This window comes from Chenopodium quinoa, unplaced genomic scaffold, assembly GCF_001683475.1.
Source record: "Chenopodium quinoa cultivar QQ74 unplaced genomic scaffold, ASM168347v1, whole genome shotgun sequence".
NCBI classification, from domain to species: domain Eukaryota; kingdom Viridiplantae; phylum Streptophyta; class Magnoliopsida; order Caryophyllales; family Amaranthaceae; genus Chenopodium; species Chenopodium quinoa.
Genome location: NW_018744755.1, coordinates 413 through 21,011, shown reverse-complemented (window position 1 = coordinate 21,011; position 20,599 = coordinate 413). Strand labels below are relative to the sequence as shown.

Sequence of the window (20,599 nt, the reverse complement as noted above, 5' to 3'; positions counted from 1 at the left end):
TAAGAGAAGAACTATTGTGTTGTGTTCGTTGCACTACATCACTATTTTAGTTAAATCTTGTGATTATATGTATTTAATATTTACGAAGTCCTTTTTTTCCTTTTTTAATTAGACATTGTGTTTTGCAATATTACACAGTTATTTTCATGTCTGTAACATGGTTGATAATTGGCTTAAATGGTTAAATAACCATATTCCTATAAGAGGTTGGCTATGCAAATCTCGTCATCCTTATGTTTTTATATGGAGCAGTGTTGGTTGATTGGGTGACGTGGTATAATGAGTAAGATTGATCGAGTGGTGATGTGACATAATGAGATGTTGAGTATGTGACATTGTGTAATAAAAAGGGTCTACATAACAAACGTTAAGAATGCCTTTTAATATATTAGTATTAATATATTGTACGACAATATCATTTGATAAGTTCGAATTACTAGTGATAAATGCTACCTGACATATCTATTAGTAATTTTTTTCTTAAAAAAAAAAGTTAAAAATTTGAAAACATACATTAAGATTAAGGATCTGTTCTCTTGAGCTTAATTTTAGTTCAGTTCAGCCCCAATCAGTTCAATTCAATTCAGTTCATTTCTTAATTTCAGCTCTATTCAGTTTTATATACTACCTCCGGTCCAAATTACTCGCAACTTTGGAATATTTTATATCTCACAAATAATACCCCAAAGTTGCGAGTAATTTGGACCGGAGGTAATAGTTGTTTTCAGTAAATCAGAACGGGCCCTAAGTTGGCTTAATAACCCTTAAAAATTTTGTTAAAGTCAAAATATTTATTTTTATACATTAGTAAAAAGAAATGGTCAAAATACAGTGTACAATTAGTCTAAAAGTCAAAATATTGTATTTAAAAATTTAAAATAGAATAAAAAGAAATATTAGTTGGAGACTTGGAATTTTAAATTGTAATGCGTTTTGCCAAATCACAATTTAAGCTATAATTTAGACTTTAAAAAGTATAATAAATACTAGTAAATAACATAAAAGTCAAAATATTGCGAGTAGCTTGAACAAAGTGTCAAATAAATTTTGACGTCGGGAGTAGCCAGCATAATTGGGCGGATTTTGCCAACTACTCGTATTTATGTTAGCGTGATAGATATGGTTGTTTCCAAAATTGATCTAGCATAACTGATTGGACTCTACCAACTACTTTCATATCACTAAACAAGCAATTTCCTAGAATAGAAGTTTTCTGTGCTTGTATAAAGTTTTCTAATTTAACCATTTGATGACAACTTGTACAATGCTCACTTATTTTAAAATATATTACTACGTACATATAGAATTCCTCAATAATTGAAATTATTATCGAATACGGAAGCTTTTACAATGACTACAATTTTGTTGGTATCTTTGAATGACCAATAAGATTGGGTAATGCTAATAATGGTTAAGTGCCTATTTCTCACGGGAGCGATTATAGGGATACCTGAGAGGTTTTGGAAATTTGGAGTCCTGGTTTATAGGAGAATTTGAAAATAATCAAAGTCATGTTATATATCTTTTTCAATTGAGAAAATCAGCTCATTAAATCTAATACTCCCTCTCTTCTTGTCACATTGACACATTCAATAATTGACTATATGATTTGGGGTCATTAAGTTAGAATACGTATCATAATTCTCCTTCGTAATTTGAAATTTTATGTGCTTAAACTATTGTTGTCTTAATTTCGAAAAATAGAAGTACTATATTAGAAAGGAAAATTTGTCAAAAACAAGCTTTTAAAGTGTCCACTTTATTTAAAACAACCTTTTAAATTTTTTTTTTTTTTGCAATTTAAGACCACATTATAATTTTTTTTATCAAAGACAACCAAATGTTACTTTCCGGCGTTGACTCAATTTTTGCCGATGTTGACCACGAGTGTGCGAGTCACGTGACCTCCTACATTGCTTAATACACCCCTTTTTCCTCCAATTAACTCCTATTAAAACCTCTGCTTCTCTTTCATCCCTCTTTTAGTACGAGTGAATTGGAGTGAAAATTGGTGTATTAAGCAATATACGAGTTCATGTGCGTTGCACACTAGTAGTTAACATCAGGACAAATAGAGTCAAACGCCGGAAAGTAGCATTTGGTTGTCTTTGATAAAAAAAATTTATAATGTGGTCTGAAATTGCAAAAAAAAATTTAAAAGGTTGTTTTAAATAAAGTGGACACCTTAAAAGGTTGCTTCTGACAAATTTTCCTATTAGAAATGTGATTTATATAGCAAAGAACGGAAATGTAAAAGTAACACGACTTTGTATGATACATATATATACATACATACATACAAGGCCAACAAGGGAAGATACGCAGAGGGGTCCCCCACCCTATCACAGAATTTAAGGTATGAAGATCGAACCCCCAACCACCTGGGGGGATTGGGGGGGGGGGGGGTTGTGTGTGTGGAGGCATAGACGGATTTAGGGAGTGGCCTGTCTACCCCATGAAACCATGATCCTAAAAAGGTATTAGAAATACCTTTGCTAAGATGGTTGCATGCTTGTATAGTGGTATGTCTTACATCATGGCACGGGCATTGATGGATTTTTTTTCCCTACTGATTTTAAGTTTATTTGTTGTAAAAATTTAAAGTTAATTTAATTTATGGAAATTTTGACATTTGCTATCATCTAAAACACCAGATTTGCTACCTTTTTTTTTTTTTTTTTTTTTTTTACTTTGCTACCACCTTAAACAGATGTTAAAATTCACTACCACTTAACGGAGTCCGTTAGAATTTCCGTTATGTTTATTAAAAATTTAAAAAAAAAAAAAAAAAAAAAAAAACAAAAACAAAAACAAAACCAGCCACCCAAAACACCTTAGCCACCATCCCCCTCCTGCCGCCGGCGCCACCTCCCCATGGTCCTCCACCTCGCCGCCGTAAAACTCCCCAAAAACCGCTCTTCCTCCTTCTCCTTCACCCACATTCTCCACTCTCGTTACCCACAAGCTTAATTGAATTGGGGTTTGAGATTTGCTCAGATCGATTGGGGTTTTTGGCTGGGATTGAGGCGGGTTTTCGAGGGGAGGGGGCTGATAAGGGGGTTGGGATCGCGACGCCGGCGCCTTGCGAATTTGGGTTCGATTGCTGGGGTTCGAACGGACTGGGGTTGCCATTTTGGGTTCGATTGCTGGGGTTCGAACGGGGCTGGGATTGCGAATTTGGGTTCCTCTTTTCTGTGTGCGGCGGCTGGCGGTGGCTGGGATTGGGTGTTGGTGCCAATTGGTGGTGATGTGAGGGAACAGGGGAAAGGGGCGGTAATTGATGGTGGTTGGCTGTGGTTCTGCTGCTGATTGGCGATTGTTGATGGTGGTTTGAGCGGCTGGGGTCGCGGCAGGGGATTTGGGAGCGGGTTGGGTGGTGGTTGCGATGGGGTTGATGTTGAACAGTGACGGTGGAAGGAGTGGGTGGTTGGGTGGTGGTTGCGGTAGGGTTGATGTTGAACAGTGACGGTGGAAGGAGAGGGTGGTTGGGTGGTGGCTGGACGGTGGTCGGGTGATGGTAACGGAAATGCTAACGGTGTAAGACAAGTGGTAGTAATTTCTAACAAACTCTGTTTAGGGTGGTAGCAAAGCAAAAAAAAAAAAAAAATTAAATAGGTAGCAAATCTGAAGCGAGGTGTTTTAGGTGGTAACAAATGTCAAAATTTCCTTAATTTATAAATCAACACTAAAATCCGGCCCGGTGAATGTAAAATTTCTGGATCCATTATTGGACGGAAGGACTAACTATCCCTCCATTTCCTATGTCCTCCTTTGTATGACACATATAGGTAACATTATATTGGTTCTTCGTTTTCATCGAATAATAGCAGAAAATTCAAAATTATACTCAGTAGTATTTAACAATCTTAACACAAGTTGCAAAAAATATCTGTAGTACTCTGCTTGCCAATTCAGAGAATAATATGTATTTCTGCTCAGATAATCAGATGGTACGTTCAAAGGGATTAAACATGAATAATAGTGATAACAGTTGGATTGTTGGAGCTCTACTTCTGAAGGTTTTTGTTTCTGAAATGCTATATTTTTGTACTGTCAGGCAACCTGAATAGGCTTCAGTGGCAGTTTGCCTCCATATATATCAGGAAGTTGACTCTCGTCGATATCTTCTAGCATGGTTGATGTTAGTTGCCGTTTCTCCACAAATACTATCTGTAAATAACCGCGAAAATGAATTATGGTTTCACTCATGAAATCTAGCCTTGTAAATCACATTATACATGTATTTTTTGTTGATGAACTTGCAAAATTTTGACAGATGTGCTTTAATTTGGATTACTTACTTTGGTCTTGGTGTTGTCGTCGATGAATGGGTAAATAATCTTCCATACAGCCATAAAGATTCTTGGTGCATGGACTATGAACAGCTTACCTAATCTTTCTGGATAACAGTCCTGCAAACAAACCCTTCATATATTTTTGGTGTTTAAAGAGTCACAAGGGCAGGGGTGAGAATCGATCCAGGATCTCCCTCAACCCTCGCTCTTACAAACCCTTCATATTAACAAGCTAAGAATTTTTATAATACATAATTATCTTTTTTGCTAGTTAGATGTGTATAATGTAATATACTAGTATGAAGTTGGTTTATAAACTTGTATTAGGACAATTTTCCTAGGGGAGTCGTAGTCAGGGAGAAATTGTGATCTTATATTATTATTACCACCTACAAAATGGGCCGTTAAATTAAAATACTTATCCGAAAAGGTAGATAGAGTGTTAGGACAATTGTCTAAAGCAGAACAAAAATTAAACTGATTTTACCTGCAAGATAGAGAGAGCTCCAAGATATCCACGGATGTCGCTGTTCGAGTACCCCCATCCTTGAAGATCTCCAATAGCACAAAACTTCTCCTGTCCAAGGGGCATCCTGTTTGAATAATTAAATCAATTGAAACATTTAATTAGGCTTTCAACATCAATGTTGACACACATTAACCGCAAAAAATACCAATAAACCTTTTATTTCAGGTGATCTAATATAAATTCAAACATTATTCACTAGCCAGTAGAAATATTCAACAACAAAAAAAAGGAAAAAAAAAAACCACAAAGTCTTAAGAAAGTTGCTGTAGTAACCTTGTGCATATCTTGTCAAGAACATATGCAGCAAACTCTGTAAAACCCACCAGAAAACCATGTCATCAGAACACTAAATTTAATTTCCTGCAGCTGGTGCGCGCAGCTGTACATCAGATCATGGAAGTCAATCTAGCAGTGAAGATGAATGAGTTAAGATGAGAATGGATGCATACGTTTAAATTCATCAGAACCTCCAGGTGTGGTGTTTTGGAAGTGTCGGCGAGCCAACACAACCAGTATAGGACGTCCTTTCTTATCGTTACCTCCTACAAAAGCTTTGTTTTGAGAAAGTTCATTCTGTATTTCTGACTCTGATACATATCCATTAGGTATGAATGTTTTTCTCCATTTCAGATACTTCAAGAACATCGCCCCTGCCTTCTCCACATCTAGATCGCGTGCTCTTAAAAATCTTCTAAGTGTCAAGTCATCTACCTCCTGGTGTGCATTTTAGAAACTTTTTTAGCTTATGTTAAGTTTATGTTATTGGATCATGCATACAAATATAAAGAAATTTTTTCATGCATATTAAATTTGAGTACTAGACATTGTCAAACTATTCATTTTTAGCACCTTCAATTCTAACTGAAAATTTTGTTATGTTGATCAAGCAAAGGCAAAGACTAACTAGAGGGCTTAACTTTTGTCCAAAGTTTTCGACAATGTCATCCTGTTTGCTCCCAAGCACTCTTTGATGATTAGTTTTTTTTATTTAAGTATTCTGTTTTTTGGATAATCTTAGCTAATTAAGGTCTCAAAGGCTACTTTAAATTTTGTGTTTGTACTTTTACCAATTATATGCAGAACAAACCTAACAAATAATGTTCTTTTGTATATATATAGATTATTGCAAAAAAAAAAAAAAAAAAAAAAAAAAAAACCAAGGGATTGAAAAGGAGAAAACCTTAGAAGAAGGATCACGGCATTCAATAAAGGCTCTCATAAGTGACAGTTTATGTTGTTCTGCAGTATTTTCCTTGCCTTGGATGATCTCCTTCACATCACTCCCTTCACCGGTGTCTTCCATTATTCTTTCTCGATTTAATTTTTGTTTGGAATTTTTCGCGTTATCTATGTGAGTAGTCTTACAGTTCTCTCTAAATAAACTACACAAGTAGCTTAGCTCAAGTAGTGACAGCAATAGCGTGACAAGAGGGGAATGTATGATTAACCAGATTTATTATCAACCGAATTTAAATGACTCAAATTACTTGTAGAATGTAGTACTAATGTAGTATATGGTCCTGAAAAGAATATGCACACAATAGTAGTGTTTAGATTGTTTAGAATGCTATAATTGGGTATGCTAATTGCCAACTACTAGAATTTATGAGTACGTAATTTGCGTTGTTGAGTATGTAGGCCAGTTGGAATTGACAACAACGTGAGCTGCATGTTAGGAAAAAATTATTTTGTTGGGCTTAATTGAATGCGTAATAACTAGAATATGAGAAGACAATCATCTAACTACATTTATTTGATTTCATCATGTATTTATGATTTTGTATGTGTGATGTTAACTAGTTCTACTCTTGTACATACATATTCTAGAAAATGGGAGATTTGTCCCTACTGTGTTGCGATTATATAAAACGGGTTGTAAAACATTTTGTGATTGTCTTGTAATTAAAACTTTGAGATCAGATTAAATCAGACCAGACCAGACTATTATGCCGAACAAATCTTATAAAGAGATATACACATATGTAGTGGATCACACATTAAAATTACAACTTAAAAATAAATTTCACGAATTCCATTCCACATAATGTAATAGGTGATTTGTATGAACAGATGAAAGTCCCCATTCTTCATCGTCTCCACATTTGTATGTTGATCTGTCAAGGTAGCATTAGTCTCTACAAAAACTCATAATATTGTACAGCAAGAGTTGGTCTTTTTTGCTTGCTTGTAGAACATCTGTGCCAAAAACAAAAATTTGTTACCGTAAGTTATCATAAAAGAAAAAGATTTTTCCCAACACTCGAGCTACAACGTCACAAGTCTCACAACCTTTTTTTTTTTTTTTTTGAGGGGGGAAAAAAAATAAAAAATAAAAAATAATAACTTCAAGCTAAATAAAATCTTGTTTGTCATGCATATCACAATTTCAATTCAAACAATTAAACTGATTATCGTTGAAACAAGATACCAAATGAAAATTCTACAGCCAATAACATTGAACTCATACTTGTTAAAACACAAACCCAAACTCATGTTCTCATTCTTTAATTATTTATTTCTAACGCTTCATTCCCCCATTCCTAAAGTCCAAAAGAAGGTGATTTCACATCTAGCATGGTTTAGGCCCCTTTTGGTTTGATGTATAACATTATCAAACAAAAACTAGTTTCGTGAAAAGAATATTTGCAAGGAAAACCGCAATTGCAAGTTAGTTTTCCCTTGTTTGGTTCAAACTTCCCCCCTCCAATCTCTCCTTTTCTATCTATGTACTCCTATAAACTTCATAATTATTTTTCAGTGTGTTAATTTCAGATCCTTTCGGACTTTTCCTCTTAGAGCTTGTTTTGAGTAAAATCTCCAAAGAAAAAACCAAGAGTTTCTGCTTTTTTGCAGTACAAAGCAAGAGAGCTCGGATGAAATGTACAACGCCAAAAAAAAGCTGCAGACAATTATTCAGCACATCACATTCTAACACACACACATGAAACAAATATATAAACAAACAATATTATCAAATTTGAGTTACTGAGTTAAAACCTTAGCTTGCACATTGACATAAGACAAAACATTTAACCTTACTTGATAAAGAGATTAAATGATCCTAGAATAACAAACTGAACAGTTTATCTTGGAAAATTTCCTATGTTCATCTGTGAAAAGATAAAATACAAAATTATAGGACTTTATTTTTGAGGCTTGTTGGTTATAAAAAATAACAGTCATGTTCTCCAATAAAATTGTGACCAAGGTACAATGTGGATTGGCAATGGGACACCTATGCAATAGATCAAGAGACAGTCCTCCCACATCTTTCAGTGAAAAATAAAGGCCTAAAATGTAGGACAATATAAAGAGCAGAAAATTCTCAAACATAAGCATATCTGGCAGAAGTACAAGGAAAAAACACCACTTGCAAGAAATATATACATACAAGCAAACACCAAAATTAAAAATAGCTAAAAGTTACGAACAATGATCAAATAAACACCTGTGATGCAGCACTAAGATCAGAACTCTTTTCTACCAAGCTATCCAGCCTTTCACCACGCTCTAGGACACTATCAATTGTCTTATGCTGCAGAAAATTGAAAAAAAAGGATTAATAAAAAAAAATAACAATTTAATATCAGACAATCTTATTGAAAGAAATAAAAGAGAGTACTAAGCAGACTCATTCCTGCAATAGTGCCATTACACCTACCAACAATATGCCTTTGTATGCATTATGCATTTTGATAAAGCACAATATATTTCTTATTAGGTTACCCAATCATCACATTGCAGAAAAGGAACTGTCGGATGAGCAGTATTGCAGTAGCAAGTATATACTCCATATATACATATTAGAGTAATACATGTCCAAAAAAAAAAAAACTGTCAACAAAACTCTTAGCATTGACATAGGTTTCTAGGAATACCAAATCTTTTCAGATAACTAAACTCAAATGGTTCAAATTTGATATTACAAAACCTAAAGCTGTAAAAGCTGCTGCTTTAATTAATGAAGGCTGGGCAGAGACTGATAAATAGCTTTTATACCTAAAAATGTATGTAACAAAACAAAAATGGCACAAGTTCAGTAGACAAGTACATGTAAACGCATGTATATGTGAAGTAAGGCAAAGCAAACTTTTAAGAGTTGGTGCCAAGTAGATGATAAGGTTTATAGAATAGATTTATCGTAAGATACAAGCTGTCAAATCACAGTTTTAGAAAGCAAAGGACATATTAAAATAGGCCATGTTACTCAGATGACAGCGCAAATTTCATACAAGAATAATCTTAGTTTCATCCAGCTCCCTTTGAATCTTCAGTAGCTTGTCAGCTTCAGCTGGGTCCTGTAGATTTAGTAAAAGAAACCATGATCAGTTCTGTCTCAAAAAGCATACACATACAAAATACCTCAATCAATATAATGGTCTAATTAGAAATGCCAACACAGAAATACCTGGTACTTGGCCAAAGCCTCATTCAAATAAGGCCATGGTTGTGTGCTATCAGAATTTACACCTTTCCATGAGTCACCAAATGCCTTTTGGTATTCATCTAACACCTATAAAGCATTAACATCAATAGCCATCCATGGATTGAAGAAATTCAATTGCTACGGTTACTTTGTCAAATTGTCAAAAAAAGAAAGGAGGGGGGGGGGGGGAGCACAAAGCATGCACTTGAATATAATAGTGTCACTAACAATACCAGCTGAAAATTTGCAGATCAAATTATCTTAAACTAAAAGTAGATAACTGTAAATAGGCAATAAATAAAGTGGATCTTATTCCAACATCTGTAAGAAAGGGGAAAACTAAGGTGACCATTAGTTTAAACTTTAAAATACGTTATTTTTGCAGATCAAATTAACTTAGTTCGTACAGTGTTTTAACTCACCAAAAGATTTGTAAAAAATAAAACAAAATTATACATATTTCAAGGGGATATAATGTTACCTATGAACCCCCACCCCCAAAAACCACAAACCAAATTGCAAACCCATACCAAATATAAAACTAGTTAAATGGCTTGGGAGGATACGATACTCCGAATTACAATTACAATATTGCATACAACATTAGTTCTTACAACTATTTTACAAGAGTGATTGGATAGTAAAGAAAGGATAAACATTATCAATGAAATGGGGAAAACAATAGAGAGCAAATGAGGAAGGAAGAAACTAGTAAAAGCACACACACACACACACGCACAAAAAAAAAAAGAATGAAAGAGATTAAAGTTGTGAGATAATCCAGAAGACAGTCTTGTGTGTGTGTGTGTGTGAAAAATAAAAAAATGAAAACAGAGATTAGTGTTGTGAGATAATCCAGAAGACAGTCTCACGTGAGTGTGGATGGGTGGGTGGGTGTGTGTGTGCACGTACACGTGGGCGTGTGTGCATGTGTAACGTGTGTGTGTTATAGGAGATACTACCAGCTAGCACAGTTGCAGATAAAGACCGACAAGTGAGGATAGGAGACACTACCAGCTAGCACAGTTGCAGATAAAGACCGACAAGTGCGGTTAGGAGATACTACTAGCTACACAGTTGCAGATAAAGACCGACAAGTACGGTTAGAAATCATAGGAGAGGACAGCAGGAAACGTGATGTAACAGTACACAGACACACAAATATTTCAACAAAGCCTCACATTCTAAATTTTAGGAAATTTTGACAATTACCACCTTCTGTTATGTCCATTTTAGCAATTACCACCTTCTATTTTTTTTTTGAAAATTACCACCTTCTACTTTCAAAAACATCAAAAGTTACCACCTTCTTGCCCCCCCAACTACCACATGACATCATTTTGGGCTCATTCTTTCCCTTCCCTCCTTATTTCCCTCACATTTCTCATTCCTATTTGGATACCAGCAGAGGTTTATTGTCTATGCCATAAGAAAATCACTATACATGTAATAGGCCAAAGTACCTGGGTTAGCAGCGAAAATGCACTCCGGACTGGGTAGGGGTCATCCATAAAACCCAGTGCACAAAGGCCCCCTCTATTGTAAGCATGCACCTTGTATTCTGATCAAAAGAAGAAAAAAAAAAAAAACAAATAAGGTTCAGAGCCAATAAAGCTGAACAAGAAAAAGATGTGAATGTTCAACTATTAGCATAATCCTTCACTCACACTTTCTTTTTAGCTAAATCACTCGTGAACCTAAAGCAGCAAACTCAAGTAACAACACTTGCAGGACTCATTCATAGGGCAACTGCCAACCGTTGGATTTATAAGCAATGTGATATCAAACCCCAATAGCAATCCTGAACATAATTAAACATATACATAGTATTTGACATTCTCATTATTGCTGAAACAAGGTAAGCTTTGTATGAATGTTCAATCATTTAATCAACATATTTCATCAAACAAATTACTTTTATCTAGCACACTAATCAACCAAAACAGAAAACACAAATCACGGTACTCTTAAAGGGTGCAACTTAGAGGGCAACATCCAATATGTGTAAATCAAAACAGTTTGTAAGTATCAAACCCAAACCGCAATCCTGAACAGAATCTAACACAATAATTACCCAATGAGCAATTTAATTTCAGCATATGATTAGAACATTAGAGCTGATCCTTAAAAAAACCAATAATCAAATAACTTTGCTGAACTAAATATTAAATTTCAATCCCAAACCCATAAAATCAAGGCACAAACATTTCAATCAACCCAAAAAATGGAATAATCCTAAACCCACAAAAACAGACAATCAAACAAGACCAATTACAATAAAATGAATCAAAAAAAGTAAAAATAGAAACCTTCATGTTGAACAGATTGACGTTGGCCAGGACGGGTGCGTTTGGCAACAGTACGAGAGACGAAGACGATGAATTCACGAACGCTGGATCTCTGAAAGAACCCGAAAGTACTCACATCCGATGCATTTGCTAAGATTATCGGATTTTCTTCACTTGACCCGCATTTCAGAACCACAATTGCCGTGATCTTCATCACGACTTCTTGCTTTTCTCTCTACAAAACTGAAATCATTCTTATTAGGTTGTGCTTGGATATCTACTCAATTCATTTCAAATGAAAGATTTCAATTTCAGAATTTGAATTCAATTCCGAAATAGTTGAATTTCAATTCCTGGATTTCAAATTCCATGTGATGTATGAACAAGAATAGAATTTCTACAGATATGCAGAGTATATTAAACATTGAAAAACTGAAATTATTAAATTGATATGTGGAAAAACTTTGATTGAAGGATACAAAAAAATTAAAAAATTAAAATTTAGAAGATTACCTGAGCAAAATACAGCGCCTAAGCAACGAGAAACCCAGAATAAAATTTGATTTATATTCTTCTCCTTTTCAAACAACGAAATCTAGGCCGGTTCTTTAGAGTTGTTTTCCTTTGGAATCAATCGCTTAAAATAAGAAAATGAGGAATCTTAGAGCACCCACAAGGCCACAATAGTGGGGTGGCTCGTAATTTTCTCTTCCCTACTTTTCCCCCTCCGAGTCACCCTCTTGAGTCACTCCTTTTATTTTTCCTATAATGATGAGTAACCTCATCATTCTCTCTCCTACTTTTATCAATACCCCACCATGTTTTGTTTCTCCTATCAATGAAGTTTGTGTTTAATTATTCTTCTAATAAACATATTAGTCGAACTAATGACATCTATAAGTTCTTGAATTTGTCATTAATTTAGTTTACGTAATAATTATTTATAATAATTATCAAAGTATTCGTAATAATGACATGATTAATTTAAATATTATTAAAAAAATATATTGAAGACTTAACTATTATTACTCGTAAAATAACAATATCACATTTAATTCATAGACGGAACTGAAAAGAACACGGGAAAACATAACAGTGAAAAAAAAAACATTACATAAGAAAATAATTATCCGACTACTTGATATCGTCATTCATTACCAAAACGACTCCATACGTGCTCAACCAAGTCTTTTTTCAATGACACATGAGTTTCCCTGTCTCGGACCTTATTTTTGTTTGCCATGTAACACGCTAAACTGAGATTACGTAGTCGTCCTTCTCTCACAGTGAATGGTTGGTTAATATCTTGGTTTGAAGATCCGGCTATATTTTGAGGTTGATTAGTGATAAATTCATATGCATCGTAATGCAAATAGTTCTCTCGCTCATCTTAAACAATCATATTGTGCATGATAATGCATGCCATAATAACTTTCCATAGGATTTCTGTCAACCATGCGAGAGCTGGTTGTAACACCCCCGATTTACTAGCTGATAATAAATAGGAATTAAAGGAAAATAAATAACCTTTGAATAAAATTGCGGAAGCATACACCTTAATCGGAGGTATTACCGCCACACTCAACAACCTGTCAAGTGTTAAGGCTTACAAAATCCCAATAATTACAACCCGATAATCTAAGTGAGCTAATTATACAACTTTATAAATTAAACTTGTTATAACAAACTAATCGAAAACACTTGAACTCCTTTAGCTACAACCACTTAATCAACCTATTTAGACAAACTTAACTGCTCACCATTAAGGACAAATTCCAAAATAGATCGTCGCAGGGCCACCATAAGAAAAAGACATGACCGCAAACACAAGTAGCACAACAAAATAACACATACGTCAGCAAAAAGCTGAGTAATCATCACATATCAGAGTATATAGAGTATACTATAATAATTAACATTACTATATCAATTAAATAATGTAGTTCGAAATTACATTACACATTGTACTCTGAAAAATAACCTTTATCAACTAAACCTCGAATAATAATAATACGAACCTTTACTCAATCAACTCATATAACCCATAAGTGTGTCATGCTCGTTGTTCGATCTATACCTAGCCTTGGACATGGGTAATTCGAATAAGTAAACCAACAAGTATAAAAACTTGAATACTCTCAATAACCAGAAAACACCTTAAACCAGACCACATACGGGTCAATTCCCACTGTAGGGGACCATATAAAATATAAATAAAGATTGTACCTCATTCTTAACTCATGATTATCATCCTCTTACCAACATGCCAAGGGCTAAGATATATAACGCCAAGCCTTAAACCAAGAACAAAATAATAATTCTCAACCTTTTGATCTTATACATCGATCAAATAACCATTCACAAACTAATAATAATATCTCAACAATGACACATGTTCCCAAATAACATAACAATTCAATTCAAAAACATCTCAACTCTTAGGAAAATAATACTAGCACCCAAAAATAATCAAATCTCAACCTAATATAATAATACTCTGCATTAACAACCCTAAAACCTCAATATAACAATGCTCTCTAAAATAACAACATTAAAAACCCTAACACAAATAACACAATAATCAATTCGAAAAATTAAATCATATAATACAGTATAACAAAAGTAATACAATATTCAATACCAATCAAATCATATAATACCATATAATAATCAATTACATACATGTACAAGATTACAAATAATAAATCATACAATTCATATATAATAATAAGAAATACAATACAAACGACTCCAAAATAAGTTCTGTGTGATTACCTTTCGAAAATAATTAACCAAATATTAAAGAAAGGTCTTGATTGCTTTATCACATCTTATGCGCACAACTCCAAACACTTTGCAATAAAAAGTAATTGGTTTGATCAAATGATGATCTTGGATTGCCGCATGATATAAGAAGGGAATTGATGAAGTTTGAGCATAAGACAAATAAAGTAGTGGAAACAAGTTTACAGAGGTCAAAGCTTAGAGTTTTTGAGAAGAAAAAAAAACATGACTGCACATACGGCCATGTATATATATATATATATATATATATATATATATATATATATATATATATATATAGGGTTTATGATAATTTATACGGTATAGGATAACAAAAAAAAATTATAAAAAAAATTTAAATAATTTTTTTTACAAAATTAAAAAAAAAAATCTTATTTTAGTCATAAAATATATCTGATAAACTCTTAAAATATTCGGGTATTACACTGGTTGTCGTATTATTGCGAATCGAGCTTGTAACACTCCGAAGGCACGCTCAACATCTTTGCGATAACTTTCTTGCTTCCTCGTAAATAATCTTTGCTTAGAAGTTTGTGGAAGCTTGATGGCTGGGATAAATGCTGTTGGATATATACCATCTGTAAGGTAGTATCCCATATTGTATCTATTTCCATTCACATTAAAACTCACCTCTGGGGCTCGACCTTCACAAATATCATCGAACATTGGCGGCCATTGGAGGACATTTATATCATTTAGTGAACCAGGTGTGCCAAAAAAAGCATGCCATATCCACAAGTCTTTGGAAGCAACAACTTATAAAATTATGGTCGCAGTTTTACTTCTTCCTTGGTACATTCCTTTCCATGCACGTGGACAATTTTTCCACTCCCAATGCATGCAGTCAATGCTCCCCAACATACCGGGGAATCCACGAACATTACTTTCACGAAGAAGTAGCTCTACATCTGAAGGTGTTGCCCTCCTCAGATACTCTTGTCCAAATTTAGAGATAACCCCTTCAACAAAGTGTTGGAGACAATCTCTTGTTGTACTTGCCGCAATTTTGAGGTATTCATCAACTGCATTGGCTGATGTACCATAAGCCAACATCCTCATTGCCGCAGTGCATTTTTGAAAAGCCGAAGCACCAAGTCTTCAAGTGGCATCAGCCCTTTGTCGAAAGTATTCGTTACTTTTTTCTTAGCTCCTCAACAATGCGCGTGAAAACGTGTTTACGCATGCGAAATCTTCGACGAAACATATCGTCATTATAAAGTGGTTTAGGAATGAAGTAGTCATTATATAACCGTGTATCAGCATCTTCACGATCTCTTGGTACATACCACCTTTGCTTCTCAGGATCGGGAGTGAATGGGACCTGAAAAGTAGAGGTGACAAGGGGGACAACAGCTGAATTGATCACTTCCTCAATTAATTCCACTTCCTTACGCCTCTGAGTAATTGATTCGTGCCACTCAGCATAGTCGTTCACCATATAATCGAAAATACAAGAACTTGATGAACTAGATGAATTTGAATCAGAATTCATTTTTGGGTATATATGGTAAGAGTAGTGTTTAGTGTGAGACTGTTTTTGTGAGGAAGGGTATTTTTGTTTGTGTGTTGAACTACAAAGTGAATAGGCCTTATATAGAAATTTGTAAATGATTTAAAAACAATTACAGATGAGATAATGTATGGTGACAAAAAAGTAGAAGATGAGATTTCTGATAAGGTTTTCAGATTTCCATCCAATTACAAAACAAAGCATGTATTGGCACACAACTCTAGATGATGAGATGTTTTGATCATTCTGATCAAATATCCTGATTTCTATCCAATTACGAATTATTATATAGGCACGCAACTCTAGAAGATGAGATTACTGATAAGGTTTGCATATTTCCGTCCAACTGCAAACCAATGTTTGTGCCCATATCTCTATAAGATGAGATTAAAGAGTTTCTTCATTGACAAGTCAATGACTTCAATTATATTTAAATAGCATTAATAAAAACTAGTTTTACATATGCTCAAAAAACAATTGTTAAATCATACCAAATGAACAACAACATAAATTAAAGGCAAACGTTGAAGAAGCCTAAACTAACTTAAAATAATATTAAACTAACAACATGAATACTAGCCTAAAAGGTGGCTGAACTCCTCTTTCAATTTCTGAAATAGTTGTTGGTCGTCCTCAGAGAGGTTTGGTTTTGCAAGTAGAACACTAAATAACTTGAACCTCTTTTCCTCCTCTTACCTCTTTTTCTTCTCAACATCTCGCTGCTTTTGATAATCCAGCATTTGTTGCGCTACATCAGCTCGCTTCTTATCAACACTTTTGTATTGCTCCTTCATCACATTCATCTCTAATAAACATTCATCTCTGATAGGGCTTGAGTAAACGAATCTAAACTACTAATTCCAGAACTAGCTACAGATTTACCTTTTCTTTTTGCCTTTTTCACCCCATCTGGACGTCCACGCCGACCTACTTCCGTTGGATTATCTGGTTCTGATATTTTGGAGCTATCACTTTCACTAGTATTCGGCACTTGCTTGTTTGTTGGCCTCCATTTATCATATTTTTTTTAAAACATCCCATATACTGATTATAGTGAACCGGGCTCCGTTACATGATGCACTATACATTTCTTGAGCTTCAGTCATGACATTGTAAGTGCTGGTACCACTTGCATTTCTACGTTGTGCCGCAGCATAGCACCCAACCCATAGGTTCACATCTTTGTTTATTCTAACCCAACGACCTTTCATAGCTCTCAAGGTTCTGCGGTGGATAGAGGAAGAATTGTCTTTCCTAGCTTGCTCTTACAAATCATATATGGATTTCCACATCATAGCCAAACTATGATCAGTTGCTGTCTCCGGATCTTCAATCGCACATTCTATCCAAGATGAGACAAGTGCGTCGTCTTCTTGTGCACCCCACTTTGCATTTGACGAGATGGTGTTGCTATCTTGCAGATCTTCACCATCAACGTCATCATCGTCATTTCATCATCATTGGCATTTCTTTCAAGAGGAGTTTTGTTGCTACTTCCATCTCCCCCGGGAGTTGTTGGACTATTCTCCACTTGGATTCCAATGTGTTGAGACATTGGGAACATTAAACCAGAAGAAAAATTTTGGGCAATTTGATTCATGAATTGTTGTTGGAATTGGTTAGGAAACTGCTGATTAAGATTTATAATTGGTCGGTTAGGAATGTTATAATATAACATTCTTTGAACATTTGGATTAGCAAGACCATTTGGATCAAAGTGGCACTAGTAGAAAATAAGTAATGGAAGCCCCAAATGGCAAGCGGTTTTAAAAATCCGCTTGCCATTTACCCAATTTTTTAAAAATAAACCTGTAATATTAAATGGCAAGCGGTTTTGGCGCGAACCGCTTGCCAATATATATAATGACAAGCGGTTTGAGGTTGAACCGCTTGCCATTAGATATATTGGCAAGCGGTTCAACCCCAAACCGCTTGCCATTTAGAAAAAAAAAAAAAAAAAAACCGGGATCACAAACCCTAAGCCAATAAATCCCTACACATTCTCACGGCCTCTCTCTCCTCTCTCCCCTTTCACCCCTATTACCAGTTCTCTCTCACTCCTCTAATTCACTCCCTCACTTCTCTCTCCCCTCTCCCTTCCCCCCTCCATTGTCACGCATCTTCTCTTTCTTCTCAACTCTCCTTTCTCCATCTCCTTGTCTTAGCTTTCTCTCTCATTTCTTTCTTTCCTTTCTCACGCCAAGACCCATTGGTGCTTGTGGGTTTTTTGAGCCAATTCCGGTGGTAGTCTGGTGGGTTTTCGAGTGAATTCCGGTGGATTTTTGAGCCAATTCGAGCCATGGGTTTTTGAGCCAATTCGTGTGGGTTTAAAATGGTGTAGTCCGGTGGTGGTGCGTGTGGGTTTTTATGGTCGAATTCGACAATAAAAACTCTAGGTCTAGAGTTTTTATGGTCGAATTTGACCCATAAAACCCAAATTTAAAGCCAATTTCGAATTTTTGGTGGTATTCAAGGTATTTCCTTTTTCTTTTTAATCTTTTATTTTGTTTTTTTCAGTGTTTTTTTTTTAATTTTATTGTGATGGGTGGTAGAATTGGTTTGTTTCAGGTCAATTTGTTGTTGGTGGGGTGTCGTGGTGGTTGGTGGTGTTGGCCGGTGTTCTGGTGTTGGTGGGGGTCGTGGGTGGACGGGTGGTGGTGGGTGGTCGTGGCTGGTGGGTGTTCTGGTATTGGCGGGGGGTCGTGGCTGACGGGTGTTTTTGGTATTGGTGGGGGTCGTGGTGGGTGGTCATGGCTGGTGGTGTCTGGTGGGTCGTGGTGGGCCGGTGGTGTTGGTGGTCGTGGCTGGTGGTACGAAGTAACATGAGCTTGGTTTTTTTTTTTTTTTTAATAGAGCTGATTTTTTTTTTGTATTAGTTGTATTAATTTTATTACTTGTATTTATTTTTGATGTGAATGTAATATTACAACAAATCATTAATAAAAAATATTAAATGTTTTTACATATGTTTGGTTTGTGTACCAATTTATGTGAAAAAATCCAATTTTTTTTTTTTTTAATTTTTATACCCATAATGGGCAGCGGTTTGGCGCCAAAACCGCTGCCCTTTCTCTAGTAATGAAAAGCGGTTATGAACCGCTTTCCATTTAAATGGCATATGGCAAGCCCCCTAAGCCCATGCGGTTCAAAACCGCTTGCCATTAGGGGGTTTGAACCGCTTGCCATTACATTTATTCTACTAGTGTGGAAATTAGCTTGAAAATTTGGAGAATTGGAACTAATTTGGTAATTTTGATTATTTGGGTTATGTGGGGAGTAGAAATTATTTCCTTGATTATTAGGATCCATAATTAGGACTACATTATTTTTTTGAGTTTAGATAATATATAACTTAGCTTTTGTGGGTTAGTAGAGGGATGGTAAAAAATTTAAGTGTGAATAACATAGGCAATATTGGTCTCTTTTTATAGGCAAAAATATAAGAAAGCCGTTGGTAATTTTTTTTTTTTTTTTAATTCAGAGAAGATTTTTTTTTTTTTTTTTTATTACCGTTGAAAGTTTTTTAAGAGATAAAAAATCATTTGAAAATATAAGCTCCAACAGCTTATAAAATCAATGGCTTCAATTTAATCAACACAAAAGTAAGTGGACACGTGGCGAAAATCTGGCGGACCGCATCCTCCTTGACGCGCGTCAGAAATTTCAGAATTTTTTTTTAAACAATCAAACGGTACCCTTTTTTCAGCAATAAATTGGCAAAAAAAAAAAATATGAAACGCAACGTTCAACTTTATGTGGGCCGAGGCGTCAAGTGACCCGCCAGAGAGGGCATCCCCAATCTATGGGTTACCCATGAGTCACCTCCTACAATGGTGAGGTAGCTCAAATGGAGGAGAGAGAGAGAGAGAGAGAGAGTTGTGGGGAGGGTGCTCCCCACCATTGTGGGTGCTCTTAGTAATTTGGAATTTGATTGCAACTTTGTAATTTAATGTTTTGTCTTTTTTATTTTATTTGTTTTATTTATGGTTATTGGCTATAATTAAAGGAAATACTATACATACCCTTTAGAGCTACATATAAACATTAAAAATATTCTTGAAAATTGTTTAAATTTAGAAAATCATGACAAATTCACACTAATCTATGCGTGTTTTTGTCATGAATTCCTAATTTTATACAATTTCCAAAAATGTTTTTAATGCTAAGGGCTATATATAGCATTACCCATAATTAAATCACCTATAATAAATTTTGATTGAATTTTTTTCATGTCAGCAATCCACTAGCACATACATTAACCAATCACAATTATTTGACTCTTTAAACACCTAATTAGATTAATAATTCATGGATTATGAAAATTATTCACCTTATAATAATGTTAGGAAATATTCAATATAAGTACATCATTTTGAAACGCCCAAAATAGTATATGGGACTAACAAAGTGAAACGAAGGGAGTATAATATAAAGTTTTGGTAGTAAGAGATAGAAATAATAAAAAAAAAAAGTAATGTGGGTGGGGTTGGTCGAAAAGACAAATAATAAAATATTTGTGAAAGTGAGGTTAATAGGAGAGAGAAATTATAAAATAATGGCAGGCTCTTTTCCAAATATAGTAGTGTTGCAACTAATATGAAACGACCGAAAATGAAAAGTGTTGCAACTAATGTGAAACGAAGAGAGTAGTTTAAGTCCATGCAATACACGACTTTTATTAAATTTTATTACTGTAATATTATTGTATGGCCTTTTATAAAAAAAAAATATACTCATAAATATTAA

At 34.8% G+C, this 20,599-nt stretch overlaps 3 protein-coding genes across 3 annotated transcripts; all 3 read right to left on the bottom strand.

Annotated features, from left to right (window-relative positions):
- Positions 1-3,789: 3,789 nt before the first annotated feature.
- On the bottom strand, positions 3,790-6,506 carry LOC110703714 (random slug protein 5-like). Its single transcript, XM_021881499.1, has 6 exons — positions 6,005-6,506; positions 5,274-5,538; positions 5,098-5,134; positions 4,783-4,888; positions 4,302-4,412; positions 3,790-4,170 (listed from the first exon to the last, which is right to left on the bottom strand). The coding sequence occupies exons 1-6, from the start codon at positions 6,125-6,127 to the stop codon at positions 4,054-4,056; spliced, it is 759 nt and encodes a 252-aa protein (XP_021737191.1). The 5' UTR covers positions 6,128-6,506; the 3' UTR covers positions 3,790-4,053.
- Positions 6,507-6,740: 234 nt separating this feature from the next.
- On the bottom strand, positions 6,741-12,185 carry LOC110703712 (VAMP-like protein YKT61). Its single transcript, XM_021881498.1, has 7 exons — positions 12,052-12,185; positions 11,560-11,781; positions 10,714-10,811; positions 9,233-9,337; positions 9,057-9,122; positions 8,273-8,359; positions 6,741-7,020 (listed from the first exon to the last, which is right to left on the bottom strand). The coding sequence occupies exons 2-7, from the start codon at positions 11,750-11,752 to the stop codon at positions 6,970-6,972; spliced, it is 600 nt and encodes a 199-aa protein (XP_021737190.1). The 5' UTR covers positions 11,753-11,781; positions 12,052-12,185; the 3' UTR covers positions 6,741-6,969.
- A 2,578-nt stretch (positions 12,186-14,763) lies between these two features.
- On the bottom strand, positions 14,764-15,402 carry LOC110703711. Its single transcript, XM_021881497.1, has 2 exons — positions 15,207-15,402; positions 14,764-15,083 (listed from the first exon to the last, which is right to left on the bottom strand). The coding sequence occupies exons 1-2, from the start codon at positions 15,400-15,402 to the stop codon at positions 14,764-14,766; spliced, it is 516 nt and encodes a 171-aa protein (XP_021737189.1).
- Between the last annotated feature and the right edge of the window lie 5,197 nt (positions 15,403-20,599).